Below are 18,948 nucleotides of genomic sequence, written 5' to 3'. Positions count from 1 at the left end.
TTTGTAGAGCTGGGATAATCCTAGTAAGACTGCCAGGTTTTTTTTTAGATATTCAAATAATGTGGGAGGTTCGTCGTCTGAGAAATTATGTTCAGCACAGTTAAATGTCAGTGAGGACTTAGACAGATTCACTTAGGATATTTAGTTTGTTTTGTTTTCTATACTATTGCAGAAGGTACTAGAATCAAGGTAGTAGACTTCAGTCCTCCTAATATTCAAAGGAAAATGAGATGTACAAGTGAGTCTAAGAAATATGCTTGTTTTTGCTTTTACAGAGAGGTTTTATCTACTTTATTGGTCCTAACCAATTTTCTCCTAATTCTTATCTATCAAAATATATATTAAGGTAGGAAAATAGGACGGTTATAGTGAATGTTGTTCCTAATTTACATAGTAGTCTAACTTGAGGTAGACATAGCTATTTATATCATCCAAGAGTAGAGAATACAGACTTTTGCTAGTTTTGAAAAGCTCTGTTGAATTAAATCAACTCCCTTGGGTAAAGGAGTTTTACATTTTAAAATACATGATGAATATATAATAATACATTACAAATTGAAATGTATTGCTTATTTTTCCATCTATGGTTTTTCTGCATTGTCATTGTGTGGTGACAGCAGGGACAGTAGTGGCAGCAGTGGTAACAATAGCAACCATGCTGGGGACAGAGCCCAGGGTCTCATGCAGGCAAAGCAGGTACTCTGCCAATGAATGACAGCCTCAGCCCCTCCTCTGCTTCTACGATTTTTGGAAGTAGATATTAATTAGGACATTATGGTTATCCTTCCTCCCCAGAATAGAATTACAGTTTATGCTTGTTTTTTCAGCAGAATAAAAACCTTAAGAGGGTTGGCCTTTTGTTTAAAAGTGCTTGCTGTTGTTTGTTTTCTTGATTGATTTTTGCACTGACCTAGACTTGCTCCCATTCTGCATATAGTAAAGGCCTCCCTTAAGCTCAGCTGCTGGTTTGACAACTGTTTCATCAGAGTTTGAAGGCCTTCTGCTGCTGTCTGACAATCGTACCACCAAATTATCTCTTTCCTTATCTCACTTCAATTTTTTTCTTTCAGGGCTAGAAATTTCTTATTTTATCCAAGTACACCCTGAGTGTTTTTGTTTTTTATTTTTCTCCCAGAACTTTGTTGGTAGTCAAATAACTTCGTTAGCGTCAACACACTCAGTGTGTTAGCAATTGGCTAGCAGTAAGGTGTCTGAGCTGGCTGCTGTAGAGAGGAAGGTGAAGACACAGGCTGTGCGCAGAGAGCTCTGAGTTTCAGGGCCTCCTTAGTATGCATTGCCCTTTTCCATCCCCAGGGAAATAAATCTCTCTTGTCAAGAAGTTGATAGTAAGGTGGGCTAAGGCAAAAACTTTTCTCTTGACCTATGGATAGAAAATAAATCATTGTAAGAGACGAAATGGAAAAGGGACTCCTTGAAGGGTGAGTACCCCATTTTCTTCCTTCTCTATAACTCAGGTAAACCTGAGTACATTCATGCCCGAAGTTCTGATAAAATCGATGTGTTTTGACTATCAAATATCATTCATATTGGCCTTTCCGAGACTAACAAAAGAAATATTAAACCTATAAACCAAAAGAAGGAATGAGTCTTGAGCCTGACTTTTATCCGTGTCCACTTGTTCTGTTTTCTCTCATCTATCTCTTTTTCCATCCTCTCTGTTGCTGGACACCTGCCTATGCAATGTGATACCATCCACATCTTTGAATCCCCGCAACCTAGCCTAATTTGCCTATTACATGTGTGAGGCAGTATTCTGAACTTCTGCGGTTTTGCCTTTGTGGTTCTGTCATTTAGGAGATGCCAAGATTGGCAGTAACAATGTCACCACCTTAAAGAATGAAGACTTCGGCATGAGGGGTTTACGACGTGATGGGAATGCTGAGGACGCCTGGGCTACCTCGCAGAACTCGAAATCCCATGGGAAGAGCATTTCCATAGAAACTGCCAATCTAAGAGAATATGCTAGATACGTACTGAGGACTATCTGCCAACAGGTATTCTTTTGGTTTCAAATGGCTTCTGCTTTGACTCTGTAACTGCTCTTAGAGAGGCAACTGTCTGCTTTTTTTTAAAATTCTATTTCGGTGGTCTTTATTTGTCTTTATAAATTTATTTTGAAATAATTTCAAATTTGTTAAAGAGTTGCTATAATGAATACTTTCAGTATGACCTCCATACAGATTCACTAATTCTGGACAGTTTGTGCGTTTTTCTTAAGAGTTGAAAAGTAGATGATATTGTTTACTCTGCTTTACTTTTGGATACTCACATTTTTATTTTTTGTCATAACCAAAGTAAAGTTACTAAAAAAAAAAAAAAACCATACCTTTTAGCTTTGGTGCAATAATTTTTTTCTCGTCTATAAGGAGCTTTATGAACTATTCTAGTACTTTTAGATTTGCATAAGGTTCTAAAGATTAGCTTCAGATTACTGCAGAGGAGAGTTCAGAGGTGACACTGCATTATTCCAGGCAAACACTTCTGATTACACACAATGTACATTTGGCCTGATGGTGGTGCTAGCTTTGATCACAGCATCTCCAGATTCAGAACTGCTCCTCTACACTGCAAGTGCGTTTCCTTCTCCACTAACTAGTCATCAGTGGGAAGACTCTGAGATGACGTAAGCGTCTGATCATCATCACACACCCCGCTCCTCATAAGCACCAACGGCAATTCTTGTCTAAAGCACTCTTTGATGTAATGGCTGAAAAACGGTGTGGTTTTTTTTCTCCCAGTTCCTCCTCTCTCTCCTCAATATCAGTTTGTGTGGTACAAAGACCTTACCCTTCTTACATTAATGTTAGTTTGTTATAATATATGGACCAGAGTTTCTTTAATGTCCATTTATTCTAGACTGATATATTGGGAATCTCTTCATCCTGTATTTTGTGATATTTGGAGTATTTCTATCGTTGTAAAGGACTGTTTCCTTGCTGTATCCATTTCCCATCTTCCCTGCCTCGCAGCTATAACCAGTCACTCTTACAGGGAGTGCTGTTTCTGCCTGTTAGGAGACTGGTACTCAGAGAGCAAGGCCTGGGGACTGAGCGATAGATCCGTGGATAGAGTGAATACCATGCAAGCAGGGAGCCTAGAATTCAGGTCCTTATAATTCCTATACATGGGTAGCCATGGCAGCCCGCCTGTAATCCTGACACTCAGGAAGTGTAGATACGGGATCCTAGAGTTACCTGGCTAGGGAAAGTGGCTAAATAGGTAAGCTCTGGGTTCAGTTAACACATGCTTCCTTCATGTATAAGGTAGACAAGGATATGATCTATGAAGGGACCTGTCATCAACCTCTGGACTCTACATGCATGGACATTGCACATCTCCCCACCATGCATGTGCGCGCGCGCGCGCGCGCGCACACACACACACACACACACACACACACACACAAAGAAAGAAACTAAGAACTGGGCTGTATATGTTCATTGCTGTAGGGTATCACTACTGTGTGTTATGTAATTATGAATTACTGTTGATAATTCTAGCTCTAATCTAATCCTTTAAAGTTGTGTTTTAACTTCTCCCTTTTCATATGGGTATTGTATAAAAGGTATCAACATTACATATGTTGTAATTTGTATTAAATGCATGCTTGCTTAGCTTTTTTGTTTGTTTTTGGTCTATGGTAAATTTAAGCAGCTCCATGGTTTTTGAGGGCAATCCTGTGCTAATCCCAACTGTGAGCACACAGTGGCATCTCTGGACTGTTGATGGTTCTCTAGATGCCTGGACCTAGGTGGTGCTGGCCCAGGTGTCGGGTCCCAAGAGGGTCTGCTCCAAGTCCTGTAGGAGGCTTCTGGCCTACACTACATTGCCAGCAGCACCTTCACCACCCCCCCCCCAATAAAATATAAATCAGTGAGTCAGTAATTAATAATTTGATACCTAGGAAAGCAACACACAAATATCTGGGGTCTGAATGTTATTACTTAATGCTGCTAATATGGAGCATGGGATTACGTTACCCAGGTGACGTCATGAATGGCCTGTGCTGAGCAGCTTGTACATTAGTAAAAGAGACACCATTTGAAACAGATTTGGGTTCAAATTGAACTCTGATGCTGATATTTTCTTACGCCGTTTAATAAAAGGAAAAAAATGGTAAAGAAAAGATGCTAGAGTCAAGAAGAAGGTAACCTTCTAAATATTTATATACTGTGTTCTCCCTGTTCAGCAGAATGTATCCCATAAAATAAATGAGAAGCATATATAACATAAAATCATTGTCATTATATATCCAATAAAAACAAACAACAGCAAAACAAACAAATAAAAACCCCAACTACAAAATAATACCTTAGAGTAATTTCTCATTTTAAAACAGCACACCACAATTTAACCCCCATATGTTTAAATGGTTTTGCTTTAATCAAAGCCCCTCTCACTTTGTATTTTTAAAATACCAGAATGTTGGAATTTTACTTTGAAACTTTCCCCCATTAGCTGGTAATATAGCTTATTCGATAGTGTGCCCATGTAGGGAGCCCTGGTAGGCAAGAAGACATGGCATTAAATTTAGGCCTGTCGTCCCAGCACTAAGGACAGAAGCAGAAGGATCAATACTTCAGGATTTTTCTTGGCCACTTAGTGAATTGGAGGCCATCCTGGAATACCTGAGACCTTATCTAAAAAAAAAAAAACAACAACAAACCAACAACGACGACAACAGAATCAAAATGTATGCACACGCAAACCTTTCTCCTATTTTTCCACTAATTTGTTTTCATTGATGGTTCTTACTAGCCTTATATCATTTTGCTCTGAGAAATGAGAACATAATACAGAGACAGGTAGGATTACTACTTACCCGTCTAACTGCCGGCTTTGTTTTAGGAGTGGGTAGGAGAACATTGCTTAAAAGAACCAGAACGACTGTGTACAGACAAAGAACTTATTTTGGACCCCGTGCTTTCAAACATGCAAGCCCAGAAATTGCTGCAGCTGATCTGTTACCCTCATGGCATTAAAGAGTGTGCAGAGGGGGACAATCTGCAAAGACAGCACATTAAGCGCATCCTTCAGGTGAGTGGCACACTCTGAAAATCCTGTTTAGGTCGTTTATCATAATATGGCTGTAGAAAGAACGACCTTGCTGCTGTTTTTCTTTCTTATTCCTGAGTTTGATTCTGACTTCTGCAATTTTCTTCATGGTGGCATTGTCGCGTCGTGTGGTCAGTGGGTATAGCCAACAACAAACAGCATATAATCAAAAGCAAATATTGGTATTTCCAGTCAGTGCTGTATTTACTTGAGAAATAATCTTTGTGATGGATCATTCTTGAATATGTTATTGAAGAAACACATCGTTTTGGAATGAGTTTGGCTCATTGGTAAATGGATTCTGAGAGATGCCATGCTTACATGACTTGGGCTCCTAGCTGGATGAGTCTATTTTGTTGTAAATGTTTATTCCATCAGGTATGAGATTGGAAACCCTTAATCCATGTGAATTCTTTTGCTAGGCGTGAGTATTACTGCAAGGCTATGGTAGCCTCTGCTCTGTATTCTTAATGCTGTAATTCTCTCCTTTCTTCCAGAACCTTGAACAGTGGACATTGAGACAGTCCTGGCTAGAACTTCAGCTAATGATCAAGCAGTGCTTGAAGGACCCTGTGAGTATACGCCGAAAGCACACTTGTGAATGAAATCAAAAAGACAGGAAGCCATTGATGCTTGAGAATCAAGAAACGCATAGCTGGGCTAGCTTTCTTTCGTTTTCCTGTCTCTAGAGCTCTGGGTCTGTGGCCGAAATGAACAACCTACTGGACAATATTGCCAAGGCAACAATAGAGGTGTTCCAGCAGTCGGCAGACCTGAATAACAACGCCCCCAATTCTGGCATAAGCCTCTTCAACCCCAACGGTATTGGAAGTGCTGATGCAAGCAGCACGAGACAGAATGGAATAAAGACATTTTTAAGGTATTGCTTTATAGTTTGGTTGGACTACCCTCAGCATTCTGTATGTCACAGTAGACTCAATTAGCCTAACACATGTTTCATTAAGCGTCTGGAAATGTGAAGAAAATGATTCCTTATAGTTAACAATTCTGCTTATTCACCAAGTTACAGGGCAAAAGTGGATGGGTGATGTCTTGGCACTTTAGGTATTTTGTTGTAGGTCCAGGTACTTTGGAGCCACAGATGAACTTTGGGTCAGTCATTAGCTATGAAGCATTCTGTATGTGTCTTTATTAATTGACAGTTGTGTGTAAATATAGTAATTTGTATTCATAATAGAACTTAATAGTGTTATGAAATCATAAAGTAATCCTTTTTCATCATGAAGGACAGATTGTTTTGCACATCATCATTTTGATAAAAGCACATAGATAGTGAGTTTTAGAATTTAAAGATTGTTTTTTTTTCTTGGCTTGAACACAGTGCCATTGTATATGGTGACCATGACTGAAAAGTGTCGTGTTGATAGAGAGAAGGAAGGTGAGTGATCAGAAAGGCAGGATCCAAGAGTCACTGAGAAGAGTTGAGTATGCAGAATACCTTCCTAGAAGAGCACATTTTATTCCTCAGTGAATGTGGTAGAATGCGTAAGCAGTAAGCAGATGTCTGGTCCTTGGCAAGAGGAGAAAGTACAGACGTGATAGGACAATTTTAGAAGTCTGTGTCTTACCCACCAGTGGCTTACTGTAGGGTTTCTGTGTTGGCTGTGAGAGTAGAGACCAGCTGCTTTGTTAGGTGTAACGCCTGTTTCTGATTTTAGTTCCTCTGAACGCAGGGGTGTATGGCTGGTGGCCCCCCTCATCGCCAGGCTACCAACCTCTGTGCAGGGAAGAGTGTTGAAAGCTGCTGGGGAAGAGCTGGAGAAGGGACAGCACCTGGGCTCTTCTTCCAAGAAGGAAAGAGACAGGCAGAAACAGAAAAGGTATGCTGGTAGATACCCTACATCAGGCTAGCCCCGAGGGAAGCATCCTGCACCACCGTCACTCCATATCCAGTGTCTACAGACCCATGGTCACACCATATCCAGTGTCCACAGGACCCACAGTCACACCATATCCAGTGTCCACAGACTCACGGTCACATGATATCCAGTGTCCACAGGACCCATGGTCACACCATATCCAGTGTCCACAGACCCACGGTCACACCATATCCAGTGTCCACAGGACCCACGGTCACACCATATCCAGTGTCCACAGGACCCACGGTCACATCATATCCAGTGTCCACAGGACCCACGGTCACATCATATCCAGTGTCCACAGGACCCACGATCACACCATATCCAGTGTCCACAGGACCCACGGTCACACCATATCCAGTGTCCACAGGACCCACGGTCATACCATATCCAGTGTCCACAGGACCCACAGTCACATCATATCCAGTGTCCACAGGACCCACGGTCACACCATATCCATTGTCCACAGGGTTTGGGCTCTCAGTGGATTAGGAGATTATCTGTTAAACAAGACTCTGGCCTTGTGCGAATGTTCAGTGCACTGTGTCCCATCCCTGCCTGTGTGTGCATATCACTGCGCAGCTGTGGAAACACGTGGGCCTGCTGTTACTTCTGACCTACCTACTGGACCTTGAAATAACTACTGATTTTTTAAATTTTAGCACTCTTGATCTGGACTCTTGATGAAAAGTAGTCCTAACAACTGCCAGAACTGATGTTTACTTCGTTTATTTTATGACTAAGAAAAGTTTTCAAATAATTACTTCTGAAAATAGATCATATTATTGAGGATGAATATTCACACTATAAATTTAGCATCCAAGGAGTTTTTTTAAAAAGTCATAACTTCTTCATTTTATAAAAATTTAAAAATGGAGATTCTTTTGTCTATTAATAATAGCGCCATAACTAACTGTTCTTTATTGGCCACCTATGAAATGCAACTCCTGAGCCAAATGTTTTGGTTTGAACTTATTCTTTTGGAAAAATTTTCTTTTTCCTATATCAATTAGTATTCCATTGTTCTTTAATTGAAGATATTTTATGAACATGAAAATTGTAAACAGAATTTTCGCCCCTTTTTCAGTGGAGACATGGGCTATATCAGAGCTCTAGATGTTTCCAGCAAGAACCTTGCTTTTGGAGGCCTCAGACCTGGTGTCCACCCCTGACTTGACCAAGACTATGCTGTTGGCCTTTGAAAAAACTCACAGATATCCAAAATAGTCAAGGCTCACAGAGACGTGAACTTCCTAAAGGGGAGAGTTTTATCTGAAGAGGAACGTCTCAATGTTTCTTATTAATCTGTGTGCACATTTATAGTCTTCATCATATATATTTAAAAATTTCCCTGGGAGCGTAAAACAAGGTCATCACATCCAGTGTAGGTTTCTGTTGCTTTGGTAACACCTTCCAGGGCAATAGGGCATGGCCATTCACAAACTCTGCCAGTGTGGTTTTAATATTGTAAGTACTGGAATGTGTCCCCTTCCCTAGTGTTCTGGGTGGCTCGCCATCCTGACCTTTATCTAGTAGTAAATAAACAAGAGCAGTGAGTCTACCAAAACAAACAACAACAACAACAAAACTAACTGTTGGCCCAGAAGGCAAGCTATTCTTTCTAACTGTCACTACTTCCTTTTGTAGTATGTCTCTTTTGAGTCAGCAACCTTTCCTCTCCTTGGTCCTTACCTGCCTGAAGGGGCAAGATGAACAACGGGAGGGCCTCCTAACCTCTCTGCAGAATCAAGTCAATCAGGTAAAATGCAGTGTATTATTAATCCAGGCTAGTGTCTTTCCAGTGGTGTTCATTATTTTCCTTTCAAATACAAGATTAGACCACCATGTCTATCCGTGAGGTACTAGGAAACACAGCCCGTGTCCAGTTCTGCCTAGCATCATGGTCACTATAAGGCTAGCATCTTTATATTAATTATGCATGGATGGGTTATAAAGACTCCAAAAGTAAGTTGTCTTCATACTGCTTATCGCTAGCTTGCTGATCTCCGTCTCTCCTTCCTGGAATCCTGGGGAGCAGAAGCGTGGAACCAAGAAAAGGCAGGCGTAGTTGGTGGTGTGAGATGGGTCATCCTGACACGTTCCAGGTGGATCCTGGGATTTGATGACATGACCAAGGCCACTAGGCTTACTTGGCTTTGTCACCACAGGCACTACTTATGAGAAGTCTTTTCTCTGTCTAGCTTCCAGAGTGAGCCATTTCAGTATAAAGCATGCGTGTTTCTCATTATACCTCCCCTAGAGATTCCAGGGCTGACCTCGTAGAACCCTTCCTGACTGGGCATTAGCTGCTTCTCCCACCTGGTTTCCCTATCACTGGAGCCTCTCTGGACTGGGGCTGCCTTCAGGTTTAGGTGCTTGTGCTACAAGGATGCCTCCCAGGCCTGCTGCCTACCTTGCTGCTGGTCTCTGTTCACCTTGCCTCCTTAGCAAGGCTGTGACCACCCTCCAAGTCCGTCTGCCCCCATTCTTTGTCCCTTTGTCCTCTCTGTAGTCACATCCTTTTTTCACTTTTACCCCCTTTCCTTGGCGCTGGGGTTGAACCTAGGACCGCATGTGTGTGAGATAATCTTTCTGCCGCTGAGTCCATTTTTAGCTCATTATTTTGAGATGAAATCTTGCCCATCTCTCTTAGTAGCCCAAGTGAGCCTTGACCTTCCAATTTTTCAGTTTCAGCTTCCCAGTTAGGAGGAGTGCACCAAGCTGAGCTCTCGGTGCTTTTGTGTCAGCTCTGTGAGTGTGTGTGTGTGTGTGTTTGTGTGTCTGCTTTTTTAACCTCAATTGACAGAAGCTGCTGCTGTCCCGGTATACAATTTGGGACGTATTCTCTTTACTCAGCTTACTAACAGCTCTGTGGTCGATAGTTGTTACCTGTAAAGTGGTTCATTTTTACACACTGCATGGAGTGGCAAAGGGGAAGAGAAAGTATGTAGGGGTGAGAGAATGCAGGGATACGGGTACCAGGACATACAATTAGAAGGCAGAGGGAAACCCTTGGTCTTGGTCCTCTCCTTGCACGTACCTTGAGACAGCGTCTCTGCTGTTTGCTGTTGCTCCATGCGCCATGGCCTGTGAATGGCTGGGAGGTCTCTTGCTTTAGGGATATTGAGATTACAGGAGAGACTTCCTCCAGCGCAGGTCCTCATACTGCATATAAGCTTTTTACCTGCTGAGTCATCTCCTCAGACCCTTTCAGTAGATTATTTACTGTTAGTTTAGAGCATGCCAGGGCTTTGGTCTTTGTCTTTAGTGTATTGGCTCCTGTCTTCTGGCTCTGGGATGTGCCAACTCGTTTGCCTTTCTTTAGTAAATACTACCCAGAGCTAGTCTTGAGGAAATGAAAAAGTAGTCCAATTTATAAATTTGGCTCGTCTTGGTCTAAGGGGCTACAAGGGCTACATTTTTTTGAAAATAGTAAATATATTTTTTTTATCAGGAAAGATTATTTATTAGATAGCAAGTAACAATTCCAGTAAGATGTCAAAAATAAAACATTTGCTAGGATTTATAACATGTCTCTAGAAGTATAGCATGAGACCAATGAAAAATGGAATTTTGTCTTTTCGATATTTATCTTTAGAATACTAAATTAATAGTGTTTTATTTGATGGCTTTTTAAAGAATTTTCCTCAAAATATACATGTACACATGCATGCATATATGTGTAATTAGGTAACATTCTGTTCCCTCATCTTCCCAGATAAATAAATCATAGAATAGCTAGGATTTTGTCTGTGGGGAAGAAGAGAAAAATAAAAAAATATATAAAATTTTAACTTTAATTTATTAAAGCTAAGAGATTGATCATCACTGTTACGCTTAACTTTAAACATGCAAAAAAAAAAAAGTCATAACAAAGAACCAAGGAATTGTTGTTGTTTTTCTTCTTTTGCTCCTGATCTTAGATTTTAAGTAACTGGAGGGAAGAAAGATACCAAGATGATAGGAAAGCCCGCCAGATGATGCACGAGGCTTTGCAGCTCCGGCTAAATCTGGTAAGGCCCATGGCCAGTGGCTCCATCACACCTCTCTCCGTAAGAAAACACCGGCTTTCCACCTCTTCTGCGGGCAAAATCTGCAAGGCAAAGTGAAGCCTTCCTCTTTCGGTCTCTGTACCCACTTCCTTTTCTCTTAAACCTTCTGTTTCCCTTGCCACTTTCCTTCCTGTCTGGATTGAGTTCTAGACAGGCGTGTTGTGAGCAACAATTCTCTTTTCTGTCCTGGGCTCCTTCCATCTGATCTCTTCTCCGCTTCAGTCCATGCTAAGGGAAGGTCTAAAAAGCCTTTACTGGAATAGGAGTGTTAGCCCTACTGTATTTTTACCTTAAAACCATAAAATTCATCAACTCAAAACTGTTGATCAGAATAGATTAAATCTGTCAAATTGGTTAAAAAAAGACAAATCTCACAGGATTTTTTAAAAATAGAAGTCTAAAAGTTCTCAAAATATTTTGTATTCCTTTGAGGGTTTTTTATTTTGTTTTGTTTTGTTTTCTTTTGTTTTTTTTTTCCCCCCTGTTGGACAAACTTCAAATGAATTCTACCCTGGGTATAGATAGCATGTCCAGTGTCTGGCAGCCTATAACCTCCACACAGGAGCTGGCAGCTCTAACAAACATTTCTGGGGATATTGCAATGGCAGACTTGGATGCAATGATAAACAAATATGACAGAATTGCAGGTAATCAGTTCGTTCCTGTTCAGATTTAATTTATCTGCAATTATGTTTAAAATGGAATACTATGTGATATTGATCAGCGAGCAGTAATGCGCAGGTATTGCTCTTTATGTTAAGTTTTGAATGACTCTACTGTGTGGAAAGAAGCAAAAATACTGATGAGACAGAATATAGGATAATCCAGAACACGCGCAGAACCAGTTCTTAGCATCTCTTCCGTCTTAACAAATCAACGCTTGGGCACATACAGTAATAGAGCCGATGCTTTATCCTTCGGATGTAAATTCTTTGTTGTATTTTATATGCTAGGTGGGAGGAATGTTTGACACAGTCCAGCGGAGCACCCAGGGGACCACTGACTGGGCTCTCCTCCTCCTCCAGATAATTACTTCAGGAACTGTTGACATGCACACTAACAAGTATGTTTTTTTTTTTTTTTAAAAAAATCCATGTATACTTTTCTGCTGCATGCATGCATGATACAAGCTTTGATATACTGGCCAGAAATTCTGACACTTACTGACTTAGATGCCATCAAAGATTCAGCACTTTCAGTAGAAATGGTTAGATAATTATGTATATCTTGTTTTGGTTTTAAGAGTAAAATGGTTTTCCTTTCCTCTCAGTGAGTTATTCACCACAGTTCTTGACATGCTGGGTGTTTTAATCAACGGGACATTGGCTTCTGACCTATCAAATGCTTCCCCCGGGGGATCTGAAGAGAACAAACGTGCATACATGAATTTAGTAAAGAAACTGAAAGTAAGTTTGTGACAGGCCCCTGTTCTGAAGTTGTTGATGAGCTGGTCTGACTTGATTCCTCATAATGTGATGATTGTCTTGCCTAGGCTTGCCAGTCTTTCAAAATTACAAGTATGTTATCTGAAAGAATTTTCTCTAAAAAATTATATTCATGAAATGTGTTTAAATTGTAAGGAATTTAGAAATGTATTATCAAATATCTAACCAAAACTCCAGTGCCAGATTTCAATTAAACCCATGCTTGGATTTGTACAAGCAAGTGAAAAAGAATGAGCACTTGCATTGAATTTGTAACTCTGGCTCCCTTAATAACCCACTAATAGTCCTTGCAATAAACAGTACGTGAACATGCAAATACACAAATCTGAAGACTGTACAATAAAATAGCTGATGGTTACCTTGTGGTCTGAGTCTGGGTACGAGGATGCTTCCTTGCTGCGGCTCCTGCTGTGTGACTGCAATAACAGTGGATTTCTGTCATTTCAGCGTTCTGATCGTCCTCGTAACAAGGCTGCCTTTGTGTGTACTCTGTTTTCTACTTGAATAGAAGAAATGAAACATTTCACCAGTCTGATTTGCAGCTGTTCCATAGACTGCATTGAGGGTTAAAAAACATACTATTAAAAAAAAAAAAAGGAAATGTGTCATTGGGGAACTTCCTTCTTATGAACTTTTGCATTCATTGTAAAGTCAGAATTTTCATCTCACTTCTCTCTTGCTTTTACGTTTTTTTTTTCTTTTAGAAAGAACTAGGAGACAAGCGGTCAGAAAGCATTGACAAGGTTCGACAGCTGCTGCCTTTGCCAAAGCAGACATGTGATGTCATCACTTGTGAACCCATGGGTTCTTTGATCGATACAAAGGGAAACAAAATTGCTGGATTTGACTCTATCGACAAAAAACAGGCAAGAGTAAATGATTTTTCCCTCATATTTTTAGTTATAGAAACCAAGTGGCTTTTCTTACATTCTTTGGGGATATACAAAACATCTTGATTTCATTTCTTAATTTTCAAAAGATTATTTTTGTCATTTAGGCACAATAGCTGTTGGCATTAAAGAAGCCATATCTTGAAGGTCTCCATTTAAAATGCTTTTCTAGACTTAAGTAAATTCATGGAATCTACCGACGAGGTTTTAAGTAATAGCCTACTGTAAAATAATAAAAGCAAAAACCAATCTGATTTTATTTTAGGATAGGAATCAGTATGTTTATATAAGAAAATTGGTGTTGGTAAGTATTTTAAATTGCTGAGCAAGCTTCATTAAGTAAAGCTTCTAAGTGTTACAGCACTGCATATTGTCAGTGAAGCAATGTTCAGTGGACATTTGCTTTATAGAAGATACTTTAGGAAGTTCCTTAACATAGCAGAATGATCGGCTCTTCTTTCAAAGAACACAGAGTGACCATTGTCACTCTGCAGCAGAGATAGATAGTTGGAGGGAATCCCTGCTCTTAATGGGAAGTAGATGCACGTTCCACCGTAATGGGATTTGTGGGCCATGGTCTAGAGAGGACTAGGAGGCTCCGAGGGGACAGTTTAAGCCACGCAAGGGAGCGGTAGTCGGAGCAGGGTTCCTGTCGTAGTTGACCTACAGACCATTCTGGAGGATTGAAGAGTTACACAGAAAAGAATGGAACAGGCAGGGAAAGTTTAAATCAAGGCTAGGAAGAGGTGACTCACAGAGGAAAAGCAGTGCCATCAGAATTCAGAGGCTTCCTACGTCCCATAACAGTGTGGCCAAGGGACAGGAAAAGTCACAGTCATGGTGACTTGGGCTTTCTAGCTGTAGGCAGCCAGGACTCATTCAGATGGGAGCTCTGCTCAGGAGAATGCTTTCACCACGTGAGGACTGCAGGGAGTGTGACCTTACTAGTGGTGTTAGAAGAAGCCGCTCTTACAGATGCAGCAGAGGCAAGAATAGGCATGCTCACATCCTGGGCCATTTTTTAGGAGAAATGTCTTTGAATCGGTATACTGGAGATGTTACCAAGAAATGTCCCCGATGAATGTTACAAATAAAAGCATTCTGTTTTTTTTTTTTTTTCTTCAGTAAAGTTAAACTGGAGTTAAAAGACTTGATTCGGTGAAATACACAAAGAATAAATTGAAAAGTTTTTTTTAAAAAAAAAAAAGCAAAAAAAGACTTGATTTGTGTTGGACCTGGTTCTGTAATTAAGTTTTCTCACAATATTTTGTTCAAGGAACTGCATGTTAGGTACATGAGAAGTCCACATATTAAGTCAAGTGCATATAGATTGAACTGAAGCAAATATAAGCCCAAACAGAGGCAGGCTATATATACTGACTTTTAAATTTTGCACCATCTTAAAAATAACGAAGAGGTCCCTGAGATAAATAAGTGGTTATAATTTTGTGTTATGAGGCCAACTTCTTTACAGGATACTTGAGAACTTACATTTTCTAGAAAAACAAAAACTGAATGAAAGTGTTGTTTTGTAGTAAAATAGTCTGGGTTATCTTGAGATGCCTTGAGGCAGTTTCAAGTGGTAGAGAGAACTGGAAAACTGAACTCCCAAAGTTCTGAACTCCAGGCTGCCTGACTTAGCTGCGTCCCCTAAGTCCATTGCAACCACATGCTTACAAGCTTGCCCTGTGAGCCGGGAAGAGGCCAGAGTGTAATGTCACAGCATGCTGTTTTCTCGTAGGGTCTCCAGGTCTCTTCAAAGCAGAAGGTGTCCCCATGGGACCTGTTTGAGGGTCAGAAGAACCCGGCTCCTCTGTCCTGGGCCTGGTTCGGCACTGTCCGTGTGGACAGGAAGGTGGTCAAATATGAGGAACAGCACCACTTCCTTCTGTACCACACACACACCATGCCTAAGCCCCGAAGCTACTACCTTGAACCACTGCCCCTCCCTCCTGAGGAAGAAGAGGAAGAGCCCACATCTCCAGTGTCTCAGGAACCAGAAAGGAAATCAGCTGAACTGTCAGATCAAGGAAAAACTGCCGCTGACGAAGAGAAGAAGACAAAGGGAAGGAAGCGTAAGACAAAATCAAGCTCACGCATTGATGTGAGTGGGGGATGGAGGAGGAGTTTGGCTTCTTGGCATCTAGGATGGGGTTTACCCATGGCCAAACTGTACTCCTAGAAACCTTACTAAGAGTGGCACCAGCCTTCGCATACAGAGTTCCCTAACACATGTCTGTGCTAATAAATGAAGTGATGTACTGTGATTTCTCGTGGATGGCAGATTTAAAACTTTTGATTTTTCTATTCTCAACTAACCTTAGACTTCAGTAGTGGATAATATTGAAGAACTAAGCCTCATAATTTCCTAGGTTTAAAACTTTAATTTTTCAGGGGTATATGATTCTACCCACTTAAACACTTTTATTAATATGATAGGTATTTTTAAGTATCTTATTTTGAATGATTGATATTTGTAGTGAAGTAACATTAAAAAGTTCCTTTCATTTTTCTCTGAATGAATTTGCATCTGATTTACCCAACAGAGTGGTACTGAGATTTCTTTCTTTGTCCTTGTATCTTCTATCCCGAGTGGGTTTTAACATATTTTCAGATTTTATAAAAGGTAGTTTAAAATTTAAATTTAAATTAATTTAAAATCGCCTCTTATCCTTTCCGGTTCTAGAGGCTTCTTAGATGATAATTCAGAAATTATTTTATAGAATATGAGATACAATATTTAAAATAGTTTTCTCCCTGAAATTACCCGGCTTTACCTGAGAGAGAAATTTTAGATCATTTTCTATTGAGTAGAAGGATGTTCTTACTTGGTGGGGAGGAAGTACTTATTGTGGGTACTCCGCTGTTTGTGAGCAGTTATTACATTCACCTGTGCCCACACTGAGTCATTCTACCTGGTAGCTTGGTAATGAAGATGCTTTTAGAGAAGGCTGCTGGTGCTTTCTGATGCCATTTGACCACTGGTGCCCATTCTCAAACCTGGGCCACTTCTGGCCTGCCACACCGCATAGATGAGGGCTACTGCTCTCTTCCCATACAAAATCCTTACCTAAGTCCACTCAGAACCCTCCTCCTGCAGCTGCCTCTTCTCAGAGGGATTGCATCCTTTTGTCTAATTGAAGGGGTCTGAGGTTATCGTTATCCTTCATCCTCGGGGGCCATGCCTGAAGAAGGAAGGTGAAGGAGTCGAGACTTCCTGGTGTGACCCTTAGAGTCTGTACCTGCTAGAAGGAGGAGAAAGCATGGGGACTTGGGGACTGACTGCCCTGAAAGCTGTGGGCACGCTGCTGTCTAGGCCTGGAGTAATTCTGACGCACTATGGTCCTTTCTATAGCTTTTTAAGTGTCTCCTGTGGGGAGCTTCTTGTTTTTGGTGATGATGGTGGGGAGATGGTACTGGAGACTGAACGTAGGGCCTTATATGTGCTAGGTAAATAGTAATTACTTTCTAAATCAAAGAAAAATTTTAATTCATATGAGTACGTTTTAGGAACTGGGTTACCATTGTGCTCTCTCCCTTCCCTTTCACAAACCATAGCCTTGGATTTTGGGATGGAACAGTCTCACATAACTGAATGGAACGAACTTATATTGATTAACTGTGCGTGGAATATTAAGTTAAATTTTTTAAAAATAATATTTCTGTTGAAGGAGTATCAGCAGAGCAACGTGTACCGAGTGCCTCCTAACTACTCGCCCATGTCCTCCCAAATGATGCATCACACGCAGCCTGCGCTGTGGGGATACAACCTAGTGAACCAGCCCCAGCAGCCCAACTTTTTCCTTCAGAATCAGTCCCTGAATCCAGGTGGGTGTGAGACACGCATCACTGGCAGATCACTCTGGTCAGCAATTTGGGGACAAAAAACTCCTCGCTCCTAACTTTGATCCACCACAAAATGAGAATTCGGGTAATCCAGTCCTCAGTCACAGTTCGTTTTTCTGTTTTCTGAAGTAAGATAAAGCAAGTTGGTTCAGTAGCTTTAGACTTAGTAGCTTTCATCTGTTTTCCCAGCTATTATCGTAGAGGCTAAGACAGGAAAATCACGGAGCATTGCCAACATAGTAAGAGTCCGTCTCCTAAATTAATATGCAGGGAACTCATATGCACATTGTAGAAAGTGCCTATTTTGTAAAAGAGAATGAAAACACTTTAAGAACTGAAAATGCTTGAAGACTTCAAATTGTACAAATACCTCTTCGATCATGGTTGCTCAGAAGACAAAGAAAATCCAGTACATATTTGCTTTTGCAATTTGTGAATATCCTTAAGGATTAGAAAAACTTACTGCTCCAATTGGTGGCAATAGGAAATGTCACTCTTTCCCTCCAAAGATTCTATATTCCTTGATACATGCAAACGAACAGAGCTCTAACACACACCTCAGAAACGAGGTTGCTTTCTTTCTTCCCCAGTTAGAGTTGCCTGCCCGTGTTCCCCATGTCTAAAATAGGCCTTTTAATTTTGCCAAGGTAAAGGTTAAATAATACAGCCTTCAGATCTGTTAGGCTACAGAGAGCTTCTACTCCTGGCTAATGAAACTTTGCAAAATACTGCACAAGGCACACTTTTATTCAAGTAATAGGCACATCCTGAGGTACAACCCACGTGACCAAGGTTTTGTGCAGACTCGTCTCTGTTTCAGGCACTGCATTTTATCCCCTGAAGTGCAGCCTTCACGTCGCAATTTTAAACTATTGTTCTTCATGCACACCATTGCTCTCCCTCTTTTGGAAATAAGGCGGCTCTTAACAGAATGTTAATACTTGGAGCTGGTGGGGCAGTCTGTTATTCTCTGTCTTGCTCATAAAGTAAGAAAGTTTCTTGTCGTGATCAATGAACACCCACTGCCTTTGAAAACCCTTCCTTTCGGTGGCTTTCCTAGGTGGTTCCAGATTGGACCCTGCAGGCTCCTATGTCCCAACCAACACGAAGCAAGCCTTGTCCAACATGCTGCAGAGGCGCTCAGGTGCCATGCTGCAGCCACCTTCCCTTCATGCGATCACATCTCAGCAGCAGTTGCTACAGATGAAGCTTCTGCAGCAGCAGCAGCAGCAGCAGCAGCAACAGCAACAGCAGCAACAGCAGCAGCAGCAGCGGCTCCTCCGGCAGGCCCAGACTCGGCCTTTCCAGCAGGTTTGTCCAGAGCCAGCCTTGGAGTCCTCCTCATGTGGTCCCCTCCTGTAGCTAGGAATGAGTTTGGGGTGTGCTGCATAATCTTGCTGCATGCCCATCTCTGTACCCGTGTGGTTAGAGGGGTCTTTCCTTTATACGAGTTCAGAAATATTCTTCCGCTTCTGTATTTCCTCATTGACTTTGTGAGGAAGCCGGGAGTGCTAAGGACGTTTGTACCTTTTACCTCTGAGGTCACCTTGCCAGCTCTGTTCTATATTATAATTACTACAAGGTTTATATTCATCTTCGCATTACTTTTATGCATTATCCTCGGATCTGTTACTTCATTTTGTGCCTCTGAAGCCCTGGTGCTTTTATCCTTCATTGTTTTAAGTGTTAATTCAGTAAGATCTGTATCAAACAATATGTAAATTATAAACAGTGGTCCGAATATGGCGTTTGTTGTTTG

At 41.0% G+C, this 18,948-nt stretch overlaps 2 protein-coding genes across 2 annotated transcripts in view; one reads left to right on the top strand and one right to left on the bottom strand.

Annotated features, from left to right (window-relative positions):
• Positions 1-12,891, bottom strand: part of P2ry12 (purinergic receptor P2Y12) — a 40,906-nt gene extending 28,015 nt beyond the window's left edge. The window contains exon 1 of the mRNA XM_038347257.1: positions 12,813-12,891. The gene's annotated coding sequence lies outside the window, so the exon portion shown is untranslated. The remainder of the gene's footprint in view (positions 1-12,812) is intronic.
• Positions 1-18,948, top strand: part of Med12l (mediator complex subunit 12L) — a 304,160-nt gene that overhangs the window by 258,090 nt on the left and 27,122 nt on the right. Inside the window, exons 26-38 of the mRNA XM_038347254.1 lie at positions 1,816-2,015; positions 4,870-5,058; positions 5,574-5,648; positions 5,766-5,956; positions 6,756-6,917; positions 8,604-8,715; positions 10,880-10,969; positions 11,962-12,071; positions 12,279-12,414; positions 13,158-13,319; positions 15,085-15,447; positions 17,015-17,171; positions 18,250-18,500. Coding sequence (XP_038203182.1) covers positions 1,816-2,015; positions 4,870-5,058; positions 5,574-5,648; positions 5,766-5,956; positions 6,756-6,917; positions 8,604-8,715; positions 10,880-10,969; positions 11,962-12,071; positions 12,279-12,414; positions 13,158-13,319; positions 15,085-15,447; positions 17,015-17,171; positions 18,250-18,500 — 2,198 coding nt within the window. The remainder of the gene's footprint in view (positions 1-1,815; positions 2,016-4,869; positions 5,059-5,573; positions 5,649-5,765; positions 5,957-6,755; positions 6,918-8,603; positions 8,716-10,879; positions 10,970-11,961; positions 12,072-12,278; positions 12,415-13,157; positions 13,320-15,084; positions 15,448-17,014; positions 17,172-18,249; positions 18,501-18,948) is intronic.

Source organism: Arvicola amphibius, chromosome 11 (assembly GCF_903992535.2).
Source record: "Arvicola amphibius chromosome 11, mArvAmp1.2, whole genome shotgun sequence".
Taxonomy (NCBI): Eukaryota; Metazoa; Chordata; class Mammalia; order Rodentia; family Cricetidae; genus Arvicola; species Arvicola amphibius.
This window is presented reverse-complemented; position numbering and strand designations above follow the sequence as displayed.